The sequence below is a fragment of the Blennius ocellaris genome (genome assembly GCF_963422515.1).
Source record: "Blennius ocellaris genome assembly, chromosome: 14".
Classification (NCBI taxonomy): Eukaryota; Metazoa; Chordata; class Actinopteri; order Blenniiformes; family Blenniidae; genus Blennius; species Blennius ocellaris.
In genome coordinates, this window is record NC_137663.1 from 20,652,129 (window position 1) to 20,674,307 (window position 22,179).

The window sequence follows — 22,179 nt, forward strand, 5'->3', positions numbered from 1 at the left end:
TAAACTCTTGAAGAAGACGGTTTATTTTTCCATCTCTCTGCATATGTACTCGGGCTCATGATTCTAACACAAAATCACACTTTTACATCAGGTCACACTTTCCTCTTAAAGAGTGAAAAAGAAAGTCACTTCCTGTTGGGCCACAGTCATGGCACCGACTGGGTGGAGTATGACGTGCGGGGGTGGCTAACCCACGCCAAGCAGAATCCCGCTTCTACCAATGCTGCGAACCTTTTGCAAGACTCCCAAAAGTAAGCGGCACACAGTAGAGCAGACTAAGATCGATGATGTCCACTTGAAATGATTACCCGTTAGACATGGTGTTGAGTTACCATGACGTCACCATGTTGAGCTGTTTTTTTTTTAATATTGCAGAAAGGTCATCAGCTCATTGTTCATGAGCCGAGCAGGAGGAGCCACGGTGTTGTGTGGATCAATCGCAGGCCTTGAGGGTGTTTCCCGGCTATCTCTGCGCCGGGCTACGAGCATGAGGAAGACTTTCACCACAGGGGTGGCTGCTATGAAGAAGAAGTCATCTTGCATTCAGATAAAGCTTCAAGTGGTGAGAGGAGAGTGGCGGAAAAAGAAAAAGAAAAAAAAAAAAAAACAGTTTGCCAAACTTTGAATGCTCCTCCTCAGTTAAGTTTGAAAACAACAGCAGTGAGGTTAAGGTGTACTTGGGGACGTTGATATGAAAAGCTGAAAATTTGCTTTGGAATCTGCTTTGGGCCTCAAAGTCTTCAGAAAGTGTTTAAAATGCAGCTTAAAAGAAACGTGATGAGATGAAGGACTGACGTTGGGCTGCAGCCAGAGAAAATCATATTAAGGCAGTTCAGCAGCTGCTTTTACTTCCAACTCTTATACTTGAAGAACACACTTATCCCCAGATTGTGCTCACTGTCAAATATATATCATTGTTTTTTATGATTCATTTCAACACAGTTGGAACAACTGAAATGTTCACATAATATAGAATAAAATGCATACACTAAAACACACTTTCGGTTAATTATGGGAGCAAAGTGAGTTGTTGGAACGTGTATGTGTGTATTGGGTTGTATGTAGTGATGTTTGTCAGTAATGGGATGAGTTAGTGTCAACTTAGATATGTGTGTAAATAGAGTTGTATGTGCACATCAAGTTTTGAGCATGTGTTCGATTTGTGCATGCATGATACAAGACCTGTAAATATCTCTGCCTTCACCTCACATCAGATGAGACAACCCGATGGGTTGAGGCATATTACTAAGATGACGAGAAACTACCAAGCTGAAGTATTACAGGCGGATTTTACTGCTCTACTACAGTGTAAAAAAAAAACCCAAAACCAGAGTTATGGACAAATCTCTGTCATGGCAGGAGAAAACGGATGTTAACAAGTCTTAGTAGGCATGCACAAAACTCAGCAGACGCACAACAAACATGTCACACATGCACATATCTAATTACAGAGGTGTCAATTCTGATATGCACTTGCAAATCTGTATAAAGACAAATCTACTTGCCCAATAAAAAATCTTGTATACACACACACACAAACACAGGCACTGATCCATTTGCTATTGTAATAACCCTGTGTTAAATATTGGAATACTAAAATACATGTGTGTAGGTGTTATTTGTTTAATTTTAATATAATAATGGAAGAGAAGTAGAGTAAATGCCTCCGCCAATTCCATACAGTGTACTACAATATGCACATGCGTAACTTGGAGATGCTGCACTAACGATCGACTTGCTCCAACTGCACTTCCTAACCCTGCTCTGTCTCCTCAAGGATGCTCTCCTTGACATGGTGCGGAGGTCCAGGATTCAATTTGTTCACTGCATATTGCCCAAGGCGGATGCCCTCAAGGCTCTGAGTGGATCCCTGTTCAAAGTCGGGGAGAATGAGGCTCAGGGAGAGAGTGGCGATCCGGGTTTAATGCAACTGGATGTTGCCCTGCTCCGTGCACAGATGCGTGGATCCAAGCTGCTCGACGCTCTCCGGATCTACCGGCAAGGTGAGCTATCAGTTTAAATCACACACACTCAGGATGGGTATTGAAATGCGGACCTCCTTTGAAGATCTGTATCCGAAAAGAAAAGAAAACAAACAAAAGCAGATATGAAATTTTATTTTCGTGTCACCTCAGAATAACGATTGCATCTCTGCAAATATTTGTCATCCCACGCTGACTCTGACAGGTTACCCTGATCACATGGTGTTCTCTGAGTTTCGACGGCGTTTCGATGTGCTGGCACCGCACCTCACCAAGAAGCACGGAAGGAATTACATAGTGAAGGACGAGAAGAGAGTAAGTCAATTAGCGAGAGAGAGGGAGTAAAATATACAGTGGGCCATGCACAGTGAAGATTAATGTTGTGAAGAGGCAGCTTCATTACAGCTGCCCCTGATTTGTCAGCAGCCGGCTGACAGAGACATAAACCTTCATCAGAGCTTTAGTAATGACCTAGTCAACTTAACCTCGCCACTATCATGTCTGTGAAAGAAGCAGATCTGTAGAGTAGCTTAAAAAAAAGTGCATGCAGTCAAAAGCAACAAAACCCCATTCAGTGAGATGTATTTATCTTTTGTTGCTCTGGCAAAGGAAACTGGCTGATGAGCTCCGACAGTTACTATGACTGTGCACGCACCTTTATATCCACTATGATGATAAGCAAGTAGTATTCTCAATGATCTTGTAAAGGGATATTTTATTTCATGCATGTGTGTTTCTGATATTTGAAGTAGATGAAGCATGTTCCACTTTTGAGTGACTTTCTGCAGCCATGCACCTGCTGTTGGTGCAAAAGAGACGCCCCACGACATTTGTCACTGAAAAAAAAAGTGTTTTTGATGTGAAAATTTTTTTTTTTTATAAAGATTATTTGACACAGATCCAGAGTTCAATGAACACAGTTAGTCCATTCAGCCAACATAAAAACTGAGCGGGATGTACTATTTATTTCACGGGGTCTTTAACAACTATGAGCCGCTGGGTGCTGGGCATTGGTCCTCAGCAAGGGAAGTCCTGGCTGAATTCAAGAAAGAAAAAAAAAGAAAAAAACCTGGTTTGTTTCTTCAGAGAAATGAGAAAGGGAGAGTGTGAGGGAGAGAGTGAAAGAATAGGGTTAAGGCAGGGTGAAGTTTTTTCCCCTGTGTCGTTGCATTGGGGCTGAGTTTCTGTGGAAACACGGGCAAACAAAAGCCCTTCAGTGTTCGCAGCAAACCTCTCCTGGTGTAATCTAGATGTAGTCTTTCAGGCTGGAGGCTCAAGTAGAGAGAAGAGGCAGAGACAACAATACACCTACAGTATGCACAGGCCCGGAGATGAACGGGGAGAGGAGAGGCTCCAGGCTGGCTGATGGTGTATTTCTACATAGGATGTGTGTGCTCAAAGCCGCAGTGCGTCCAAGAACTCCAGGGGGGTCATAGCGAAAAAGCCCAGGAGCAGGTGGATTCTGCGGGACAAGTTGTAATTGGTTTGCGGAGGTCTCAAGGAGCCAAACTTTTCCTGTGATTACCAGCTTAGTTTCAAAACTAAATCCAGTTGGGAGTGGATGTGAGAGTCGAGGGAAAACCGCACTATACCATTAATTTAACATGACAACTTGGGGGAATTGTGGACTGCAGAACCGTTGTGGCATCAGTAGATGTTCCCACTGGATCCAGCTGTTGAAAGACTAAGAGAGTGTGTGTGCGTGTGTTTGTGTTTGTGTGTGTGTTTACCCAGGCTGTGGAGGAGCTACTTGAGTCCCTGGATTTGGAGAAGAGCAGTTACCACATGGGTCTGAGTCGGGTGAGTTAAAACCGCCATGTCTGAAATGAGTAAACCGTCCGTATTAAACTCCAACAGCAGAGCTGCAGCACACAGCTCTTTTATCCCCCCCCCCCCCCCACCCTTTTGTTATTTTTTTAAATTTTATTTTGAATGACACTCGCTGTCTGGGGAAGTGTTTCTTTCATTACACCTGTTCCTCTTTGATGTTTGTTTGCCATCCTATTCTGGAAAGTTGCCCAGCCTTGTCCCCTTGCTCTAGTCTTTTTGCCAGTGGCTGTCCAGCAGGCATGTCTCCACCCCGCCTGCCTGTGTGACCTCGCTGTCCTCCTTTCTAAGTCATTAAAACAAATTCTCTAAACTGACGGCCCTCTTTGTTGTTCCACTGTCACCATTATATGTAATTCACCGCTTGGAGACTGAGATCTAATCCTATCAGCTGGAAAGTGGCCATCAGCCAAGAAGGAAATCAAAGGAAACAATGATCTACAAAATAGTGGAACTTGTGCTCGCAGATATATGCGGCGTACAAGGCCGTTACAAAACACACCGCACAAGAATGGTTTGGAGGCAGCTTCACATGGAGCTGCACTTTGGAGTGTGAAATAGGCTCAGAAGCAGACGAGCACAGTTGGCCATTCACAAAGCATTCCAGTAGCATCTTAGCAACCTGTCTCACTTGCATGCCAATTACAACAACCCCAAATAACCTTACAGCAGTGGATTCAAAGCTTTTGACAGGATAAAATCTGCCACCATTAGGGAGAGCCACATGTCTGAAAACAGCATGGCTGCATGCATTTCATGTATTCAAGGGCTGCATGCATTTGATGATGATAAAAAGATAAACCGGCGCTGTTCAAGCCCCACTAAGCAATTTTAAAAAGTAATGTTCAGTGATGTCATTGAATGCATCACTTGTCCCTACTGCCTGGCTGATTTCCTCGACGAAAGCTGCTTGATCATTTCCACGTTCTGCTTTGTTAACAGATCACATATGGATTTGGTAATTTATAAAGCACTGGGACTTGAGGAAAGACCTTGGGTGGAGACATTTTCGCTGTCATCATCCATCTAGTTTAATAGCCTGCCGCAATCATATCTGGGATATATTTGCAGTAGCGGATCCCTCCGAGGCGTTGACGGGCTGTGGTGTGATCTGCTTTCTATTGGCTGTTTACCTGTGTTTTACCTTTGGCCCAGATTAGAAACAGACAAGGCTGATTGTCCGAGATAATAACTTAATCACAGTTTTCCTCACTTAGATAAGACTCGGTTGTCCATGGATTACACAGTTTCTTATTGATTTATTGCTTCAGTGCATTTATTTACTGTTTAACTCACTTCTGTTTTAATTTTGTCGTTTTGCCTCAGACTAACAGGAGTGAACCTCCGAATCCAATTTCCTCAGTCAATATTTTCACCCTTGGTTAATAAGGGTGTGTGTGTGTGTTATTGTTTCATCCTCTAGTTGTTCTTCAGAGCTGGCACCTTGCCTAAGCTGGAGGAACAGAGGGATGAGCAGACCAAGCGCAATCTGACCCTCTTCCAAGCAGCCTGTAGAGGGTTCCTGGCACGACAGGCCTTCAAGAAGAGAAAGGTAGGCAACACGTCAGGTGCAGGTGAAAACACACAATATTTAAATCAGAAGAGTTGTGTTTATTTCCTGCTCTGGTCCCTCTGAAAGACCCAAGCTGTCCTCAAAGAACCGCCCCATCCATCTAGGCACTCGTCTGACCTGCTGCCCTCAGGCAGGCGTCATGGGTCAATAAAAGCCTCTGTACACAAAAAAAAAACTTTTAAAAAAAAACTGTTGATTTCCCTTGGCTTTAGAAACACCTCACAAGCAATAATCAACAATCGCAATACTATAAAGCCACGTAAGCCACTGTTTCAATTACAGATCTCACACAATTAGTGCTCCTTTCACATACACACTCCTACTTCTTATTATTTATTATCACAATATCCCCCCCAAGTACAATAACACCTCGTGACCATGGGCCGTTCTCAACACTGACATTTATTTCCATCATATAATACAAAGTTTGGGAGGATGAGCCACTGCTGCATAGTTGTCATTTTTGTTATAATAAAGGGCCTTCTAATGGTCGTTTGGATTAATGGGCGATAACAATTTTAAATTGAAATATCCAGAATGAGCTTATTTTATAATTCAATTTAGCCTTCGGTTCTAAAATCGTATGTTTCTGTTTACATAAAATGTTTACTGGTTTTACCATCCATTTTGGCACATGTGGTTTCATTGTACGGATTCTACTTCTTCTCACATATTTCATTTATGTATCCATTGTCAATGCTTCCCAAATCTTGAATTGAATCTCAGAAATGTCATTCTAATGACCATTTAAAATGGGAAAACTCAATGCAGTTACTAATGATAGATAAATAAATAAATGTGATATTTGCATAACTATTCAGGTCCATTTTGCTGTGCAGTGGGATAAGGTGAAGTAGGTCAAGTAGGTGAGGAATGCAAGCAGAGTTTAGAGCTAATATTAGTGCCTGCTTGCTCTGCTGTTGAGGTGGACCGAGCCAGCTCTGCTGTAAATCTTCACCTAATTACAAATAAGTTCTTTAAACCTATTGCCCTGAACCCCACCCTCCCACCGTGATCTGCCCAATCAGCTTTCCAAAGGGGATATGTGATAGAGACACATCCATTTCTATTACTTTATATCAGTCCACTTCATTTAAATGTGGTCTTATCAAACATGCTGCTGACTCTCACATCCCCTTCTGCCCCACCCGTCTTCCGTTTTGCTGTCAGCGCATATGGGTCCATCTCTCTCCGCCTCACACGTGTCTTTTTGTGATGTATGGAGCCCTGTAGTGCTTCTCCCTCTCTGTGATTACTATTTAAGCGAATGTGCTGCTTCAGCTGACTTGTAATGAGCCAACAGAAACGGAATCAAAGTTACTGCTTCCCATTCACACAGACATGCTGTTAGGCAGAAGATATCTTGTTAACTTGTGCTAATGCCAGTAAAACTATTAAATTGTCATATTTGCTGCAAGGTAAATCAATATGACCTTTTATATAAGCAGACTTCCAGCCCTTTTAGCTTTTGTTTCCTTCTTGCCATTACTGTTTGAGTCATGAATGGTGGTTTCAAATAGAAAAAAAGATGCACTTTCTTTTTCAAGTTCGATTCCCACTATAGGGTAGACCTGCACTGCACGTGGCCGTTAAAAATCTTTGTGCAACTGTTCAATTACAAAGCCTATTAAGAAGTAAACAATCTCTCCCTCCCTTCCTCCCCTCATGAAAATGTATTTCTGATAGAATTAGCTTCAGTTTAGTTTAATTTTGCAGATATTAAATCCTCATTAGGTTGGCATGGTTGCACTTTTGCATGTTCTGTCATAGCTGCGATATAAATGAGCCATGCAGAGTGTTGTGCAAACTGTGTTGAAATTAACACATTTTACATTCATACACTATTTTTCTCAAACCTCCATCCATTAATTTCATACAGATTGGCTTTCTGCTCAAGTGTTTGTTCCAAATATGATGGCGCGGCTGACCGCCGAAATCTCAACTTAGGACTTTAAACTAGAAACAGGAAAACAGCTGAGGTGCCACTTTCTAATAGGAACAAAATCTCCTTAATGGCTGCCAAGAAATGCTCTTACACATAACTCTCCACTGACCAGGCCAGGCTACATCGTTTAACTGTGTTTGCAACTTACCGTGGCCTTATGCTTATATATGAGGGTGACCACATTTTGATTTCCTAAAAAAGAGAACACTTGGGCTGATACTTAAAATATTACTTGAGGTTTCCTCACCAATACATCCAACAATGTAGCAGAGTTGGACAATTCAAATCAAACTTAATAGTTCCTTGAAAAAAGGCAGGAAAACCAAAGATTCTTATGGATGTATGGAGAAACAGTTACTCAGCATGTTTTTTTTATGACTGACGGTACAAATAGTGGTAACAAAACCACCTAAAACCTTTGCAATTAAATAATAATAGACATGATAATGAAAATGTGTTAGTGGATGGAGCCATCAAAAAAGGAAAATATTTTCAAATATCCAGCTTCAATCAAATATTTAAAATATTTTCCTGAATGTAATAATGTTTAAAATAAAACACTAACGTCACAAAGATACTACCTCAAGAAACTTAAAAGGCATATACCTCAATCTTTAGTTTTCTTTTATGGTTTACCTCTGATGTGTCCAGTATCTTTCATCAAACATAACACACAAGAGTCAGTTTGCCCTCTGCCTCCTTTCTGTCCTGACTACTGTGGTAAATGGGATTTTTTTTTTTTTTTTGGGATCTCCTCTGAAAAGCAGCACATTCGAGGCAATGCTAATCCAACCTACGTCAGACACAAAAAAGTATTGTGGTATTATGTGAAATGGCCCAGCTGGGAAAAACAGTTTTAACAGTTCCTTTTAAAATGATGGAAATGGACCATTTCATGAATTTATTGAAACATTCAGGACTCCCCAGACGGTCGAAATATAATCATATTGAGTCTGAAATACCATTAATGGAGGGCCCAAAGATGGATCAACTAAAGGTTATATTCATTTGATGCTGTTAAGTCCAGTAAACCAAATACCAAACAAGTAATAGTATCCAAATAAAAAGGAGCAAAAGACGGATGATGTATACAGAACAACCAAAACTGGGAATTAATCTAGCACTGAAAAGGTAATGAGAGAGAGAGATAGAGAGAGATGAGAAAATATACAGGGCAAAATAAGTTAAGAAAATGTTGAACAATGCAAATATTTAATCTACTAATTAAATCCATGCAATGCTGGCTGGAGTTGGCTCCAGCTTCCCTTGAATCTCAGTCGAATGAAACTGATATAGAAGCTCGAGGGATGTTTCCTGAGAAAATACAAAAAAAAGTAAAGAAATAAATAATTGGAGCTTTGAAAAGCGTCCAATATGTATTTTGCATGTACAAGCCTTGAATAAATGCTTGTGCAACCTTCTCTGATGCCATTGTCACCTGAAAGATTAATTTAACTGGAAGTCTGATTCGAAGTTTTTAGATTTGGCTCCAAAAATTATACGATCATAAAATACTAAAAGAGAAGCTTTTAATATGATTAGCTCTGTGTGTGCAGTCAAGTGCATGATTGAGATGTCAAAAATGGTGCACTTGATTAAAATCAAAGGCCGGTTTCAGTTCAAAAGGGAGCTTTTTTCTATTGTTTGCCGCTGTATTGTCCTGGAGCAATTCCAGTACGTCAACTACAATCCAGTTATTTTCTTCAGTAGTAAATACACTCCTTGCAACATTGAACTAAAGGGAATTTTTGCGCCCATTGTTATACCTTTTGTTCTTATTATGCCCGATTGAATTAGTCAACAGTAGAGTTGGGAGCAGATGCGAGGCTGTGGTGGATTACCAAGTGATTTTCATCTTTCCACTGAGAAGATTTACAGTGTGTTGCTGCTGAATCTTACAATAATCATTGTATAATAACATCCACTTGCACCCTTGCTGTTAGCCTGATACCCCTCGATGAAAACTGATGGGGCTTCGCTGCTTCTCGCGCCGTTTGAAGTATCCACGATTAGCAGGTGGAGGAGCTGGTAATTTGCTTCTGGAGAAGTGCGCATGACTTCCAGTGAAGCCTCTCAGACGCTCGCTGGTTGATGTATATGAACGTGACAGGAAGTCACAAGTTCCCTTGATTGATATTCCCTGGCATGTTAACCTTGTGAAGCTGTGCCAAGCCCGTGTGACATTAAATGGCGAAACCGCAATTTTTCTTGTTTTTTTATTTTTTTCTCTTCTCCTCTTTCAACTGTCTCCTGAAGGGGACAACCTGGCATTTTGAAAGTCTGTTATTTTGCCTCAGCAGGCACTTACCGTATTGGGAGTTATGTCCTTCAGGTACCCTACAAATGCATTTTTTTATTTATTTTTTTTTGAAAGAAGTTTGCATTAAATCAGTACGCAGCTGTACCCAGACACTAGCCTCAACCTCTGGTGCTCGCTGAAAAAAATACCTTTATCAGGCAAGGGATTCAATGAGAAAGCTCATTCATTTGAACTGTGTAATCCCAAGGTTCTGAATCAAAGAAGCACAACTATGCTGTTGTAAAGGCGTGGATAAACTGTGCTTGGTATAAGATATATATATATATATATATTTTATGTATATCAAATGTGTCCCGTTCCCATTTTCTAACCCTATGCTAATGCAATCTGTTTGAAATGGATAAATTCAGGATTCAAATATCATTTGACGTTTAAAAAAAGAAAATAGCCAATCACAACAAATCATGCCAATGATGGATGCGGCTATGCAGTCCGACCTGCCATCCTGTAAAAAACATTATTTCTTGTCGGATAAAAGGCTTCACTTCAGAACTGGGATCAAAGTGATTTCAGAGGATGCAGCGATCCCATCTAGCACCGCTCGTGTGTGCAGAGATGCCTGCATACCTATACACGCGCTGCTAATGCAGTACGCTATGTAACATATTGGGGAAGTAAAAGGAAAATGTGCTTTTTGTTGCCTAATCTTGGCTCACAATTGTAATTCACATCACACTGTCTTACAGTTGTCACACCCTCTTAATGTGACATGAATGCCGAAATGTTTATCCACGGTGCTCATTTTGCGTAATCTTTTGTTTGTCTCCCCATTCATTTCCGACTAAATATGACAAGTGAGACCTGTTTAAATCTTCTGTCAGAGATTTGCTTCATTTTTCTCCACATTAAGGCTTTTGCTGTCTGACAAATCCTAATTGGTCATAGAGAGTACCTTCAGGGCAAAATGTACCTGATGCTGAGAATTGTGTTGCTCTAATTGGGTTTGCCCGTAATCTGCTGCTGCTAGAGAGCCTCATGCATAAGCAGCATGGAAATCGTGTAATACTTGGAATTAGCTGCCAACATGTTTGATTTAATTAATCAAAAATTAGCTTCCAGCCTTGGAACACACTCTGCACAAACTCTCTGGAGGAGGCTGGCAAGTCCTGGGATGTCTGATTGCCCATACATTGCCACTCCAGCAAAAGAATGAAGAATGGAGTGTATGTGATATGTTACTGGTAGACTAGCTTTCTAAAATATCAATTCCAGTGAGTAATTAAGATTTTGCTTGTTTTTTGAGGGGTTTTTTGGGTGTTGCTTGGCAAACCTCTGGGCTTTGTCACCATATGTTTGTGTACTTCTTTTATTTATTTATCTTTCTGAATTCATTTTTTTTTGACAGTCTCTATTTCACTGGACTGTGACAAATTGTGAAGGCATCTCCAAAGCATCTTGAAACATTTGCAGGGGTTTGCAACGACTCACTCACATACGCACCACTTTAATATTAATAAATAATAATAATAATGCATTGATTTTATACAGCGCTTTTCTGGACACTCAAAGACACTTTACATTGCATTATTCATTCACTCCATACTCGATGGTGGTAACCTATGTAGGTAGCCACAGCTGCCTTAGGGCAGACTGACAGAAGCGAAGCTGCCATTTTGCGCCATCAGCCCCTCCGACAATCACCAACCGCTCACTCTCACACTGCATTCACACAGGCAGTGTCTTTCCCAAGGACACTTCAGCATGTGGGCAGGCAGAGATGGGAATCGAACCTTTTGATTGGGAGACAACCGCTCTATCAACCAAGCTATACCTATTGGACATGTTTAAAAAAACAAACAAAAAAAACAATTCTAAACAACTCAGTTTTTTCACCAAAGAAAGGAGAAGTCAGCCTTCGTCCAGCAGCTTTGGTACTTTGTCAATGCAATAGCATTTGTATAATGCCAAAAATTACACAGCCACCTCAAGGCACTTCTACAGAGGAAAATCCCAACTATTCCACTTGAGCAAGCATGGCTGACAGTGGAAAGAAAAAAAAAAAAAAACTCTTCAAAAAAGGAAGAAACCTTTGTAGAACCAGGCTCAGAGGTGGCGACTCCATTTCCCTCGATGTCTGTGGCACAATATTTTTCATACTGTACAAGTCTGACGCAAGTGGAAAAAATTCAAAATTTTATCCGGCAAAAGCCTGTTGAATGTCTTGACCGAGTGTCTTGCAACATGCATGTGAACCCATTGCAAATTCTGCTTGGTAACATTTTTGAAACGTTTGTCAAACGTTGCTATGAGAGGTACCAATTCAATGCAATTCCAAGTAATCTACAGGTAACAAATACCTACTAGAACATGTGAGTTTATATTTCTCTATGCTGACTTCTTGTGTGTGTGTGTGTGTGTGTGTGCGTGTGCGTGTGTGTGTGCGTGTGCAGATTCAGGATCTAGCCATCCGGTGCCTCCAGAAAAACATCAAAAAGAACCGCGGTGTGAAGGACTGGCCATGGTGGAGACTCTTCACCACAGTCCAGCCCCTCATAAAGGTCCAGCTCACTGAGGAACAGATGCGAAGCAAAGATGTGAGCACACCTTTCTGTGTGATAACACACAATATGGATTCCTCTCATTTAGTCGGCCTTAAAAGCTCATCACTTATCGCACTTCCCATCATGAATCTTTGATATTTCCTATATTACTTGACATTTGCTTGTAACATAACATCTAACCTGTAAGTGTGTTCTCTGGGCTCCAGGAGGAGATACAGCAGCAGAAGTTGAAGCTGGAGAAGGTTGAGAAAGAACGAAATGAGCTGAGGCTGAGCACTGATCGATTGGAGAGCAGGGTGAGTCTCTTTGCCTTTGGCAATGCATTCTGGGGGTATTTTCATTAAAGATTTGACCACATGCTTACACAGGATGTTTGGTGAATACTTTGTAGTTTTGCATTACACCCAGTGTGCATCTGCTGCTTGTGTTTGTGTCCAGATTGCAGATTTGGTGGTGGAGCTCGCTGATGAGAGAAGCACCAGCGAGTCGGCGTCTCAGTTACTGGAGACAGAGACTTCAGAGAGACTCCGCCTGGAGAAGGACATGAAGGATCTACAGGCACATATACTTATACATTACATGACATTTATATAAAAAAAATACAATTATTTGCAAATCTCAAAGCCAAATTATATTTACAAATATTAATAGGGGCTTTTTTTTAATGTATACAGTAATATTTTAGTAGTATATCTTCAGGGAGTTGACTCTTGACGTTTTACCATATGATTTAAAAGTATTGTTGAACATGTAAAACTAAAAAAACAAAACAAAAATTTAATAAAAATGCTTCAAGCTAATTTAAGAGGGGAAAATGATTTCCCTGAAATTATAAAATGTTGTTCTTACTGGCTCTTATAATGAATAATATATAGTTTATGAAAATGTCAAACCATTTCATCATATTTTTACCTTAATGTTTTGCAACTGGTTGTACATGCAAATGTAACTCCAAAGAAACTATAAAGAAAAGAATCCTCACCAGCTGAATTTGTGTGGCTCAGGTGAAGTTTGATGCCATGAAGAAACAGCTCGAATCACAGGAGATGGAGGTGATGGAAGCGCGGCTCATGAAAACATCAGACCTCAACGGGGAGATGGACGATGATGATAGTGGTAAGTAGAGGATGAAACATCCAGTGGTCACACCAGAAATACTCACATATGCTCATGTGATCGATGACGGCGTCACATTTGTGAATGAATTTGACAATTTCCTGTCATATTCTTTGTCATTACAATGTTCAAACATTTGTTTTAAAAATCCTAATTGTACCTTTATATACTTTCAGCAGCCCTACTTAAGCCTGTCTAATGGGCTTGTCATCTGAGGTCAAACGCGTAATTTACGGACCGACTCATTGCAGCATTATGTGCACGGTTTGAAAAATCTCCCCTATGCTAATTGCAGCCACAGGAATGAGTGGCTTTGTTCGACTGTTTCAGCAGGAGACACGGCCGTCAGACTTGGTCACATCTTGTATAATGCTGTTAAGTATATTTTCCAAGTTTGGGATTTACCGCTAGGGGATTAAGATGTTCGCTCCCAGGCATACAGCTAATGCCTGTAGCCGATTGGTCTCCCCCTGCTGAGAAAGAGGGCGCCTGCTGAGAGCATATTGTCCAGGAGGCTTTTTTTTTCTCTCTCCTGTTCCCACCCCCTTCAACCCACCTCAGCAGACAAGCCATTACAGAGCATATCAGAATTCTTAGATGAATGAGAAAATAATCGTTGGGATCAGAGCTGGTGGCCCTGCAAGTTGTCATTATGCTATATATATGCTAATGAGCAGCACTGATGGAGGAGCCGGTGTTGGTATGTGAAGGAGAAATGGACAGCCTCTAAAATGATAAGGCTTGGAAATGAACCTGAACCTGAATGTCTGGCTGGCCACTGTTATACTTCTGATAGCCTCTGACAGCTCCAGAATTAGGGTCGGCTAAGAACTGTGGAAAGTGCCACTTAGACATGTCCTTCTCTAACTACTATTGTGGTGTGCTCTGAATTCCTACCTCAGGTTTATTCAAGATTAGAGTTGAAACCCAGAGGCGGCTTTGTATTTCCCCCCCCCAAAGTTTTTGACTCCATGAGGTCGGGATTTGATGAAAGAAGTTTTATTCCCTGACAAATTATATTATTTTGGTCCTTGAACGTGATAACCATCACAGCTAGTACAGTGCGATCCATAATCCAGAGCATCCATAATTTCTGAGCTTTTGAGCCTCTTCCTTTGTATCGCCAGCAAGGTCTGCAGTCAAGGCAGGAGACACCCAAATGTCACCCAGACATTTTCTGAATTGCGCGTCTTCCCTCCAGGAGGCGAGTGGCGGATAAAGTACAACCGAGCCATTCGTGAAATGGACTTCACTAAAAAGAAACTGCAGCAGGAGTTTGACGACAAGCTGGAGACAGAGCAGCAGAGCAAAAGACACACTGAGCGAAAGGCGAGCGGGATTTTCTTATAAGAACCTAAATATCTCCGAGCTGTTTTAACATGACTGCCATCAACTTGCAACCCTGTTAAAATAAGTAATAAAAATTGTACTGACCTGTAGTAAAAGCATTACAGTAATATGTGTTTGCATGCTGCAGCTGGCTGATTTGCAGACAGATAATGAGGATCTGCAGCGCTCCGTGCAGCAGCTGAAGAAGAAGTGTCAGAAACTCACCGCGGAGCTGCAGGACACTAAGCTTCACCTAGAAGGCCTTCACAGCCGCAACCACGATCTGGAGAAGAAACAGAGGAAGTCAGTTTCAACTTACTTTCTCACAATGCTTCTGTGTCTTGTCCCTCCTCCTCTCTGTGTATTTCCATTCGCTTCAGACTGCCCAGCATAGGGCCACTTGTGTGGCGTAAAAGAAAGTTTTCTTTAATTTGAATAGTGACTGAGATGTTCTGTAATCTGCAGAATTGCATTAGCTGAGAAAATGACTCAGACTTTAAGCACTTGAGAAGCTATCACTGTGGCAGAATGTGATCTCTCCCCTGTGGCTAATTGAAGATGCTCTGTGGGTGAAATTATTTTCAGCTGCGCTTCAGAGAGAAAAACAGGGAATTACAACGAGCTGACAGCATGAAACACTTAGCTGTTAAGTTCACTACCCATAAGTGTTTCTGCCCGAGACAATTGAAGAAAACATTTTGCACATTATTACAACCCAGTGGTAAATTGATGGCTAATAGAGGGGGATACAAATGGAGGCTAAAATAGAGTTAGCACTTAACTGATGCTGCTGCCTGTTTCATCATAACCTTCAACAACTACATCATATGATAATATAAGTTATAACATATATGGCACAAAAGCAAGCATTATAGCAAGCCTTTGGAAATACCTTTCTAAGCAGATGTGGAAAGTAATACTGCGTTAGTCTTCTGTTAATCTACTGTAACTTTCATTTGCTACAAATGAATCTGAATTGTAATTTTCTTATAAGCCCAAATACGAGCATGTTTCTAGGTTTAACCTAAAAAGAGAATTTTTTTTTAATAGTGTCTGAATTGCAGATGTGTATGTAAAATCTTAATGTATATTCCTTATTTTTGTACTTGAGTACATTCTAAACATTTACTTTAAAACTTCTACGTAGTTCTTTTTTTTTTTTTTTTTTTACAGCTATCTGTACTTCTACTAAACTAAAGGTTGAAAATACTTTTTCTGCCTCTGTTTGATATGATCTTATTGAAGGTTGCTTTTATTATTAATTGTTCAAAATGAAATGTACATTTGATCGGTAGAAGTGTGGTCACTTCTGTATCACAACATTGCAGTGCAACTTAGTTAAGGAATTGTGTGACTATGAGTTGTAAAATTGACTTTGATTTTGTAGAATTTGTTCCTGTGTTACTGGAGGTGGAAAGAATATCAGAGATTTATGCTCTGATATAAGTAAAAGTCCAAACTATTTGTTTTCTGCAATCAATTAAATGTATCTGTAAAAAAATCTTGGTTAAAGACACCTTTTGCAGTCAAACAAAATACTGAATGTTAATTTAATATTAAAATGACATTGTTCAATAAACGTAGATACAAGACCTGCATGCTGATCAAAAGGTTTGCATAATACTTATAATTTTCTGTTCTTTAAGTATTGACCGATTTTAGCATTACATAGTGTAATTTGTTAAGTATGAATAAAATTACATAATTGGAAAAAAAAAATGGTCTTATGAGTTAAAGTACCCCCAAATATTTAATATTTAATCACAGAAAAAGTTGTATTTATAATTAATTACTTCCACATCTCTGTGTCAGCAGTCTTTTTGCAAAATCCCCATATTTCTGAGCTGTGTTTCAGCATGTGTGTGTATCCATGTGTGCGGTCCAGATTTGACCTGGAGCAGAACCAGGCTCAGGCAGAGGTACAGAGAGAAAAGAGCCAAAGGGAGAAGCTGGCTCGAGAGAAAGACATAATGACTGGCGAGATGTTTAACCTCCGCCAGCAGCTGCAGGTAAGCCACTTTCCATTACATTCTCTCAAATGTACTTTCATGTTCCCTCCGAGGGGCGACATGTCTGCACGCTCAGCTCCCTGCACAACATAACCCAGCCGGGCCCCACGTGCATTTAACCAAGTCTCTCCCTCTTGCAGGACAAAGACGGGGAGTTGTGCGCCGTGAATGCAAAGGTGCAGCAGCTGGAGGCCGAGCTCCAGGATCTGTCCTCCCAGGAGTCCAAAGACGAGGCCTCGCTGGCCAAGGTCAAGAAGCAGCTGCGTGACCTCGAGGCCAAGGTTAAGGACCAGGAAGAGGAGCTGGATGAACAGGCTGGATCCATCCAGATGCTTGAGCAGGTACAGACGTATATAATTTTATTTTTATAGCTAATAATTGGTTTCCTGCTGCTGTTAAACGCTACAGAAGTTATGAACACAATTTTCGTGGTTCTGCATTTTTTTGTTATGAACCGTCATTGTTGTGGGCTCTTGTTGCATACTCAGGCCAAGCTGCGGCTCGAGATGGAGATGGAGAGGCAGCGGCAGACCCACTCCAAGGAGATTGAGAGTAAAGACGAGGAAGTGGATGAGATTAGGCGGTCCTGCGGTAAGAAGGTAGGTGTTGCTCAGTCTCACTCAATCATTTCTCTGGCTCATAGCCTCTCTTTCCCAGATGAACATCTATTCAGCCGCAGTCAATGGGGCGCTGAGAAACACACACCTAAATTTGAATAGAATTCACTGTATACACGCTGGTTTGAATCCTTGAATCTAAAACTTGAAAGCATAGCTCGTCTGCCCTTTTATCACCACCGCTGTAGGCCTTTGAGCAAGGCTCTTAAACCCTCGACTGCTCCTTGAGCACAGCACTACACTAGCATGTGTAATTAAGGTTAACTATGAATAAGATGGGTCAAATGTGGATGAATAATCCCCCCAAAGTCACTTAAAATGGAAAATAATTAAGATTTGATTTTCTCCATTGGATTACATCTTGCATATTATGAAGTGTTGGAAACGGCGAGCTCGAAACCTGCTGAAAAATGTTCTATTTCATGACTGTACAGATCAGCGGACCTGCTCCCTCCACGGGGGGGGGGGGGGTCCATTTGTCTTGTGACGTGTGAGAGTGGCCATGTCTGACAGAATGGTCGATGGTGTGTTGTGTCTGACTTTGTTTATCACTGATCATCTGTTTGTGCATCTTGACGCTCTGCTTGTGTGTCCTGTAGCTGAAGCAGATGGAGGTACAGCTGGAGGAGGAATATGAAGACAAGCAGAAAGTGTTGCGTGAGAGAAGAGAGCTGGAGTCCAAACTGCTGAATGCCCAGGACCAGGTACTCCCATGGCTCCGGCTATGGTCACTGTCACTGCGCTTAAGTGTGTGTGATTTAGTGAGGGCCTCTTCCTCTGATTGGAAAGAAAATGCTTTTGAGTCTTGAGTGGTGCTATGGAGCTCTGAAGTATGATACAAAGCTATGTGTAATAACATTGGATATAAAGGAGTGGTTATTTTTTTCTCGCCCAGGTGAGCCAGAGGGATGTGGAGACGGAGAAGAGGTTGAAGAAAGACTTGAAGAGAACAAAAGTCCTTCTGGCTGATGCTCAGATTATGCTGGACCATCTGAAGAGCAACGCCCCTAGCAAGAGGGAGCTCGCCCAGCTCAAAAATCAAGTGTGTTGCTGTGCCTCACGCATGCTTTGATATGCAACCCATTAGCCATAATAATACCCACACTTGGAGCGATGATCAGTGGTTGTATCTTTATCATGGCACCTGCTAGTTGGTGAGCAAGCAGCATGTATAAAAAAAAAAAAAAAAAAAAATGGAAATCCTGAGTTAAATAAAAAAACAAAAAAAAAAGGCCAAAGTTCGATGGTTAGATGAATGGGTCTGAGCATGTCCACAACAGCAGCTCAGGTAGGATGTTCTGTCTGCAGTGGTCAGTATATATCAAAAATGGCCTAAGGAATTAAAAGCAGTGAACCAGCAACAGAGTCACGGGGAGCAAAGACTCAATGATGCATGTGGACAACAAATCCTGGCCCTTGTGGTCCGATCCGACGGGCCAGCTGCTTTAGATTATATTGCTGCAGACATCTAATAAAAGGTCTTGGAATATACAGTTCATCCTTTTCCTTTTACATATATAGACTTGTGTACAAAATAATGCAGGTTTTTATGATGCTATGGCTTATCTTTGTACAACAATGGAAATGTGTACATTGAACATACATACATAATGAAGGACACATTATCAAGCATACGTTGCAAACATCCTTCATTTTAGCCCACTAATCTTTCCCCCTGACGTCCTTCTTGATGCTCGTCCTTCCTTCTGCCTCTCACAGCTGGAGGAGTCAGAGTTTACCTGCGCAGCAGCTGTGAAAGCCCGAAAGAGCATGGAGATCGAAATCGAGGACTTGCACATTCAGATGGAGGACGTGGTCAAAACGAAAATTTCGGTGAGTGTTGATTATTTTATTATTGATCAACGCACGAATTGTGTTTCAAATACTCACATGGGTAACCTTCATTGTCAATCAGCTCTGCATGTTGCTCTGTATCGTTCACTTAATCAATACTATACTGCGGTACATCATAACACATTTATAAAAATTGAAATGTACCCACCCTCTCTCAGTTCACCGTTCTGATAAGTGAGGAGTCATTTGCATAAATGTTTCTATACTCTCCCTTTTGAGAGGGGAATAAAATCAGGAATAACAAACAATTATAATTAATTGTGGGCCTGTGCCTATCAAATTTTCACTCCTCAAAACGCATCACGGCTTTAGCATTATGATGCACACATCATCAAGCCATGGAAAGACATTAAAATATAAGTGCCCTTTGGCATATGTCTGATTTCAACATTGTGCTCTAATGGATAAATAAGCTTTGTTGAAATTTTTTTTTTCCCTCCATCTGCTCATTAATGGCTGCCTCATGAGAGTACCGCCTGCATTTTAGACTCATGGACTGAGGATGTTTGTGTCTCTGGGGATGCCACACAGAGTGCCGTGTGCCTGCGTTTTGCTTGTTAATTGCTGCATTTATGGCAAAGGAAGGTCTTGTAAATGTCTGAGATTAGAGATTGCATATTGAGGGCTCGAGTCCCCCACTGCACATCGAAGATGAACTCTAAATAGGACATCACCAGTGTGCTGCACTGGCTGCACTTTTCCATGCCTAAATGAGCCAATTGATTATCTCCAATTGGTCTCATCCTCCAGCCAGAACCTTGTCCAGATTGGGCTTCATTGCCATTAGATGAGATTCCAGGACTGCCACGGCTTGGCCGACTAATGACCATTTATCATATTCAATAGCTCATGAATAAATCCTGTCATTTGCCACTAAAGTGTGGGATTTCTTCTATGTTTGCCCCCCAGTTGGAAGAGCAGCTCAGCCGTCTGCAGAGGGAGAAGAATGACCTGCAGTCCCGCATGGAGGAGGACCAGGAGGACATGAATGAGCTGATGAAGAAACACAAGGCTGCTGTTGCCCAGGTTGCTTTACCTGTCCACTATCTGAATGAACTAAAAATGATGTGCTTGATCAGACATGACCTATAAGATTGAGTTTGAATGAGCACCTATGAAAGATAGTGTCCCACAAATGGAAATAATGCCTTTATTTTTCAATCTTGAAAAGAACTAATTTGAAGTATCTACATTTTGCTCTTTTCTGCAGCACAGGGGCTTTAACAAGCACTGCATGTACTTTAAGAACCACATGGCGCAATCTGTTAGTCAGTAAACCACATGACACATTGTTTGACTTGGATTTGCTCTGCTTAGCAACCATATATATTGAAAGCGATGATATTCACAGAAGAAATACAGGTCTCCTTATTGGTTTGAGCATCTGTCTTTCACAAACAAACATCCTAATTCTGCACCGATATTGTGTGTTAATGTGTGCACTAGTCTGCCAGAGATTTGAGCCAGATCAGTGACCTGCAGGCGCAGCTGGAAGAGGCCACAAAGGAGAAGCAAGAGATCCAAGAAAAGGTACAAGGAAGCATTAGAAATGGGTTCCGCTGCCTGCCAGAAACCTGCCCGCTGCTTCAACACTTCTCCCTGATTAGGCCTCAGCTTTTCATAGAGACTCTGATTATTGTGAGCAAAAAAAAAAAAAAAACCTTCGCTTCGGTAGCAGCTTTTCTTCTCTAAAATTGCAATGCAATTTACATGTAAATAGTCAGAATCAGCAGATATTTGAGTCAGGGAGAAGGATAGTTCTGCCTCTGAGAACTCATTTAACAGAAAGGGCTTTGTACATAAACTCGGCACAACAACTCACTTCGCTGGATTTATTCATTAAAATTGTACTTTTATAAAGTAATATTGCTCAGCTTGACCAGCCCATTTCATTTCAGTAATTTCTGGTCACCATTTTTTTTTTTGTGTTATTTTAAAATGATAAATCTCTAACGTCCGATATTGTGCACCTTTTGTTTATTAAATGACTCCACATCTGATGCGATCACGTTGGAAAACCAGACATAAAAATGGAAGCCATGCCTCTGTGACCCATATTATGCGTGATTCACATAATTATTCCGTTCAACTGAAAAACCCTGAAGGTTTCATCTTCCACTCACACATGAAAAGGTCCTCACTGTAGGAGCTCGTAGTTTAGGCATGTTTGAAATGTCAAAGTACGATGTTGCAGAAACCAGTGGCCATGTGCCATCTGGTTGAGTCCCATATGTGTCATCCACAGCACCCACATGGATCTGCATGACAAACTGAAGCATATTTGGACTTACATTATGGATTCATTATATATTCAAACTGAAAAAAAAATCCAAAAGGAATTTAGCACATATTCGAAATCTGTAAGTGCAAGTAAACGTGAAATTAAAGTAGAGATGTTCAGATCATGTTCAGTGTACAGTGAAAACTTACACTACTTCAGATCTTGTTCTGTCTTGCTCTTACAGCTAGTCTGATATTTTATCATCATGCAATATTGGCTCCAAATGGTAATGAACTTATAACACATGAGCAAAAAATAAAAAACAACGTTATTAGTCACAGGCACGGTGCAAATTGCTTGGGGAGATTTTCCCTTCCTCTCATCTATGCATCCTCCCTACATCTAAATTATTTTTATCGCAGGGGGTGACAAAATCTGCCACTGCCCCACAGTGAACAAAGCTATTTCACCAGCAGACAAAGCACATAAAATAAATGTGTTCTGAAATATAAATGAAGCAGGACTGTAAACATCAATATATCTACAGTGAAACTCCAAGCCAACCCTCTCACGGTGCCAATGCTTTTTCTCACATCAAGTAGACAGTTTTTGATTAAATACAGACTTTCTAATGTCTTATGGGAAATAAGTTCCAGTTCTTCCATCAGTTTGAGACTTTTTCACTGAAATACTTCTCAAAGAAATTTCAAATACAAAATTTTGATTTAGGATTTTCTTTCATCATGCAGTTTATACTAACCCTTAATTCTTAGCACTCATAGTCTGCTGTATGAACTTAGTTCATACAACACTTAACTTAAAAACAATACAATCAACTAATGACTTACATTTTACATATATAAGTTGTGCATTTAAATAATGCAA

General features: G+C 40.9%; 1 protein-coding gene across 5 annotated transcripts in view; it reads left to right on the top strand.

Moving 5' to 3' along the window:
- The window catches only part of LOC308139276 (unconventional myosin-XVIIIa-like), a 61,526-nt gene that overhangs the window by 23,287 nt on the left and 16,060 nt on the right, over window positions 1-22,179 (top strand). For all 5 annotated transcript variants that reach the window (XM_080508655.1, XM_080508657.1, XM_080508658.1 and 2 more), the window contains 20 exons: window positions 92-251; window positions 376-562; window positions 1,778-2,003; window positions 2,188-2,297; window positions 3,717-3,782; window positions 5,233-5,361; window positions 12,038-12,181; window positions 12,355-12,444; window positions 12,587-12,706; window positions 13,153-13,264; window positions 14,466-14,593; window positions 14,742-14,896; window positions 16,479-16,602; window positions 16,743-16,943; window positions 17,091-17,201; window positions 17,819-17,923; window positions 18,115-18,261; window positions 18,939-19,052; window positions 19,983-20,099; window positions 20,520-20,603. In XM_080508655.1, the coding sequence (XP_080364781.1) occupies window positions 92-251; window positions 376-562; window positions 1,778-2,003; window positions 2,188-2,297; window positions 3,717-3,782; window positions 5,233-5,361; window positions 12,038-12,181; window positions 12,355-12,444; window positions 12,587-12,706; window positions 13,153-13,264; window positions 14,466-14,593; window positions 14,742-14,896; window positions 16,479-16,602; window positions 16,743-16,943; window positions 17,091-17,201; window positions 17,819-17,923; window positions 18,115-18,261; window positions 18,939-19,052; window positions 19,983-20,099; window positions 20,520-20,603 (2,630 nt within the window). The remainder of the gene's footprint in view (window positions 1-91; window positions 252-375; window positions 563-1,777; window positions 2,004-2,187; window positions 2,298-3,716; window positions 3,783-5,232; window positions 5,362-12,037; window positions 12,182-12,354; window positions 12,445-12,586; window positions 12,707-13,152; window positions 13,265-14,465; window positions 14,594-14,741; window positions 14,897-16,478; window positions 16,603-16,742; window positions 16,944-17,090; window positions 17,202-17,818; window positions 17,924-18,114; window positions 18,262-18,938; window positions 19,053-19,982; window positions 20,100-20,519; window positions 20,604-22,179) is intronic.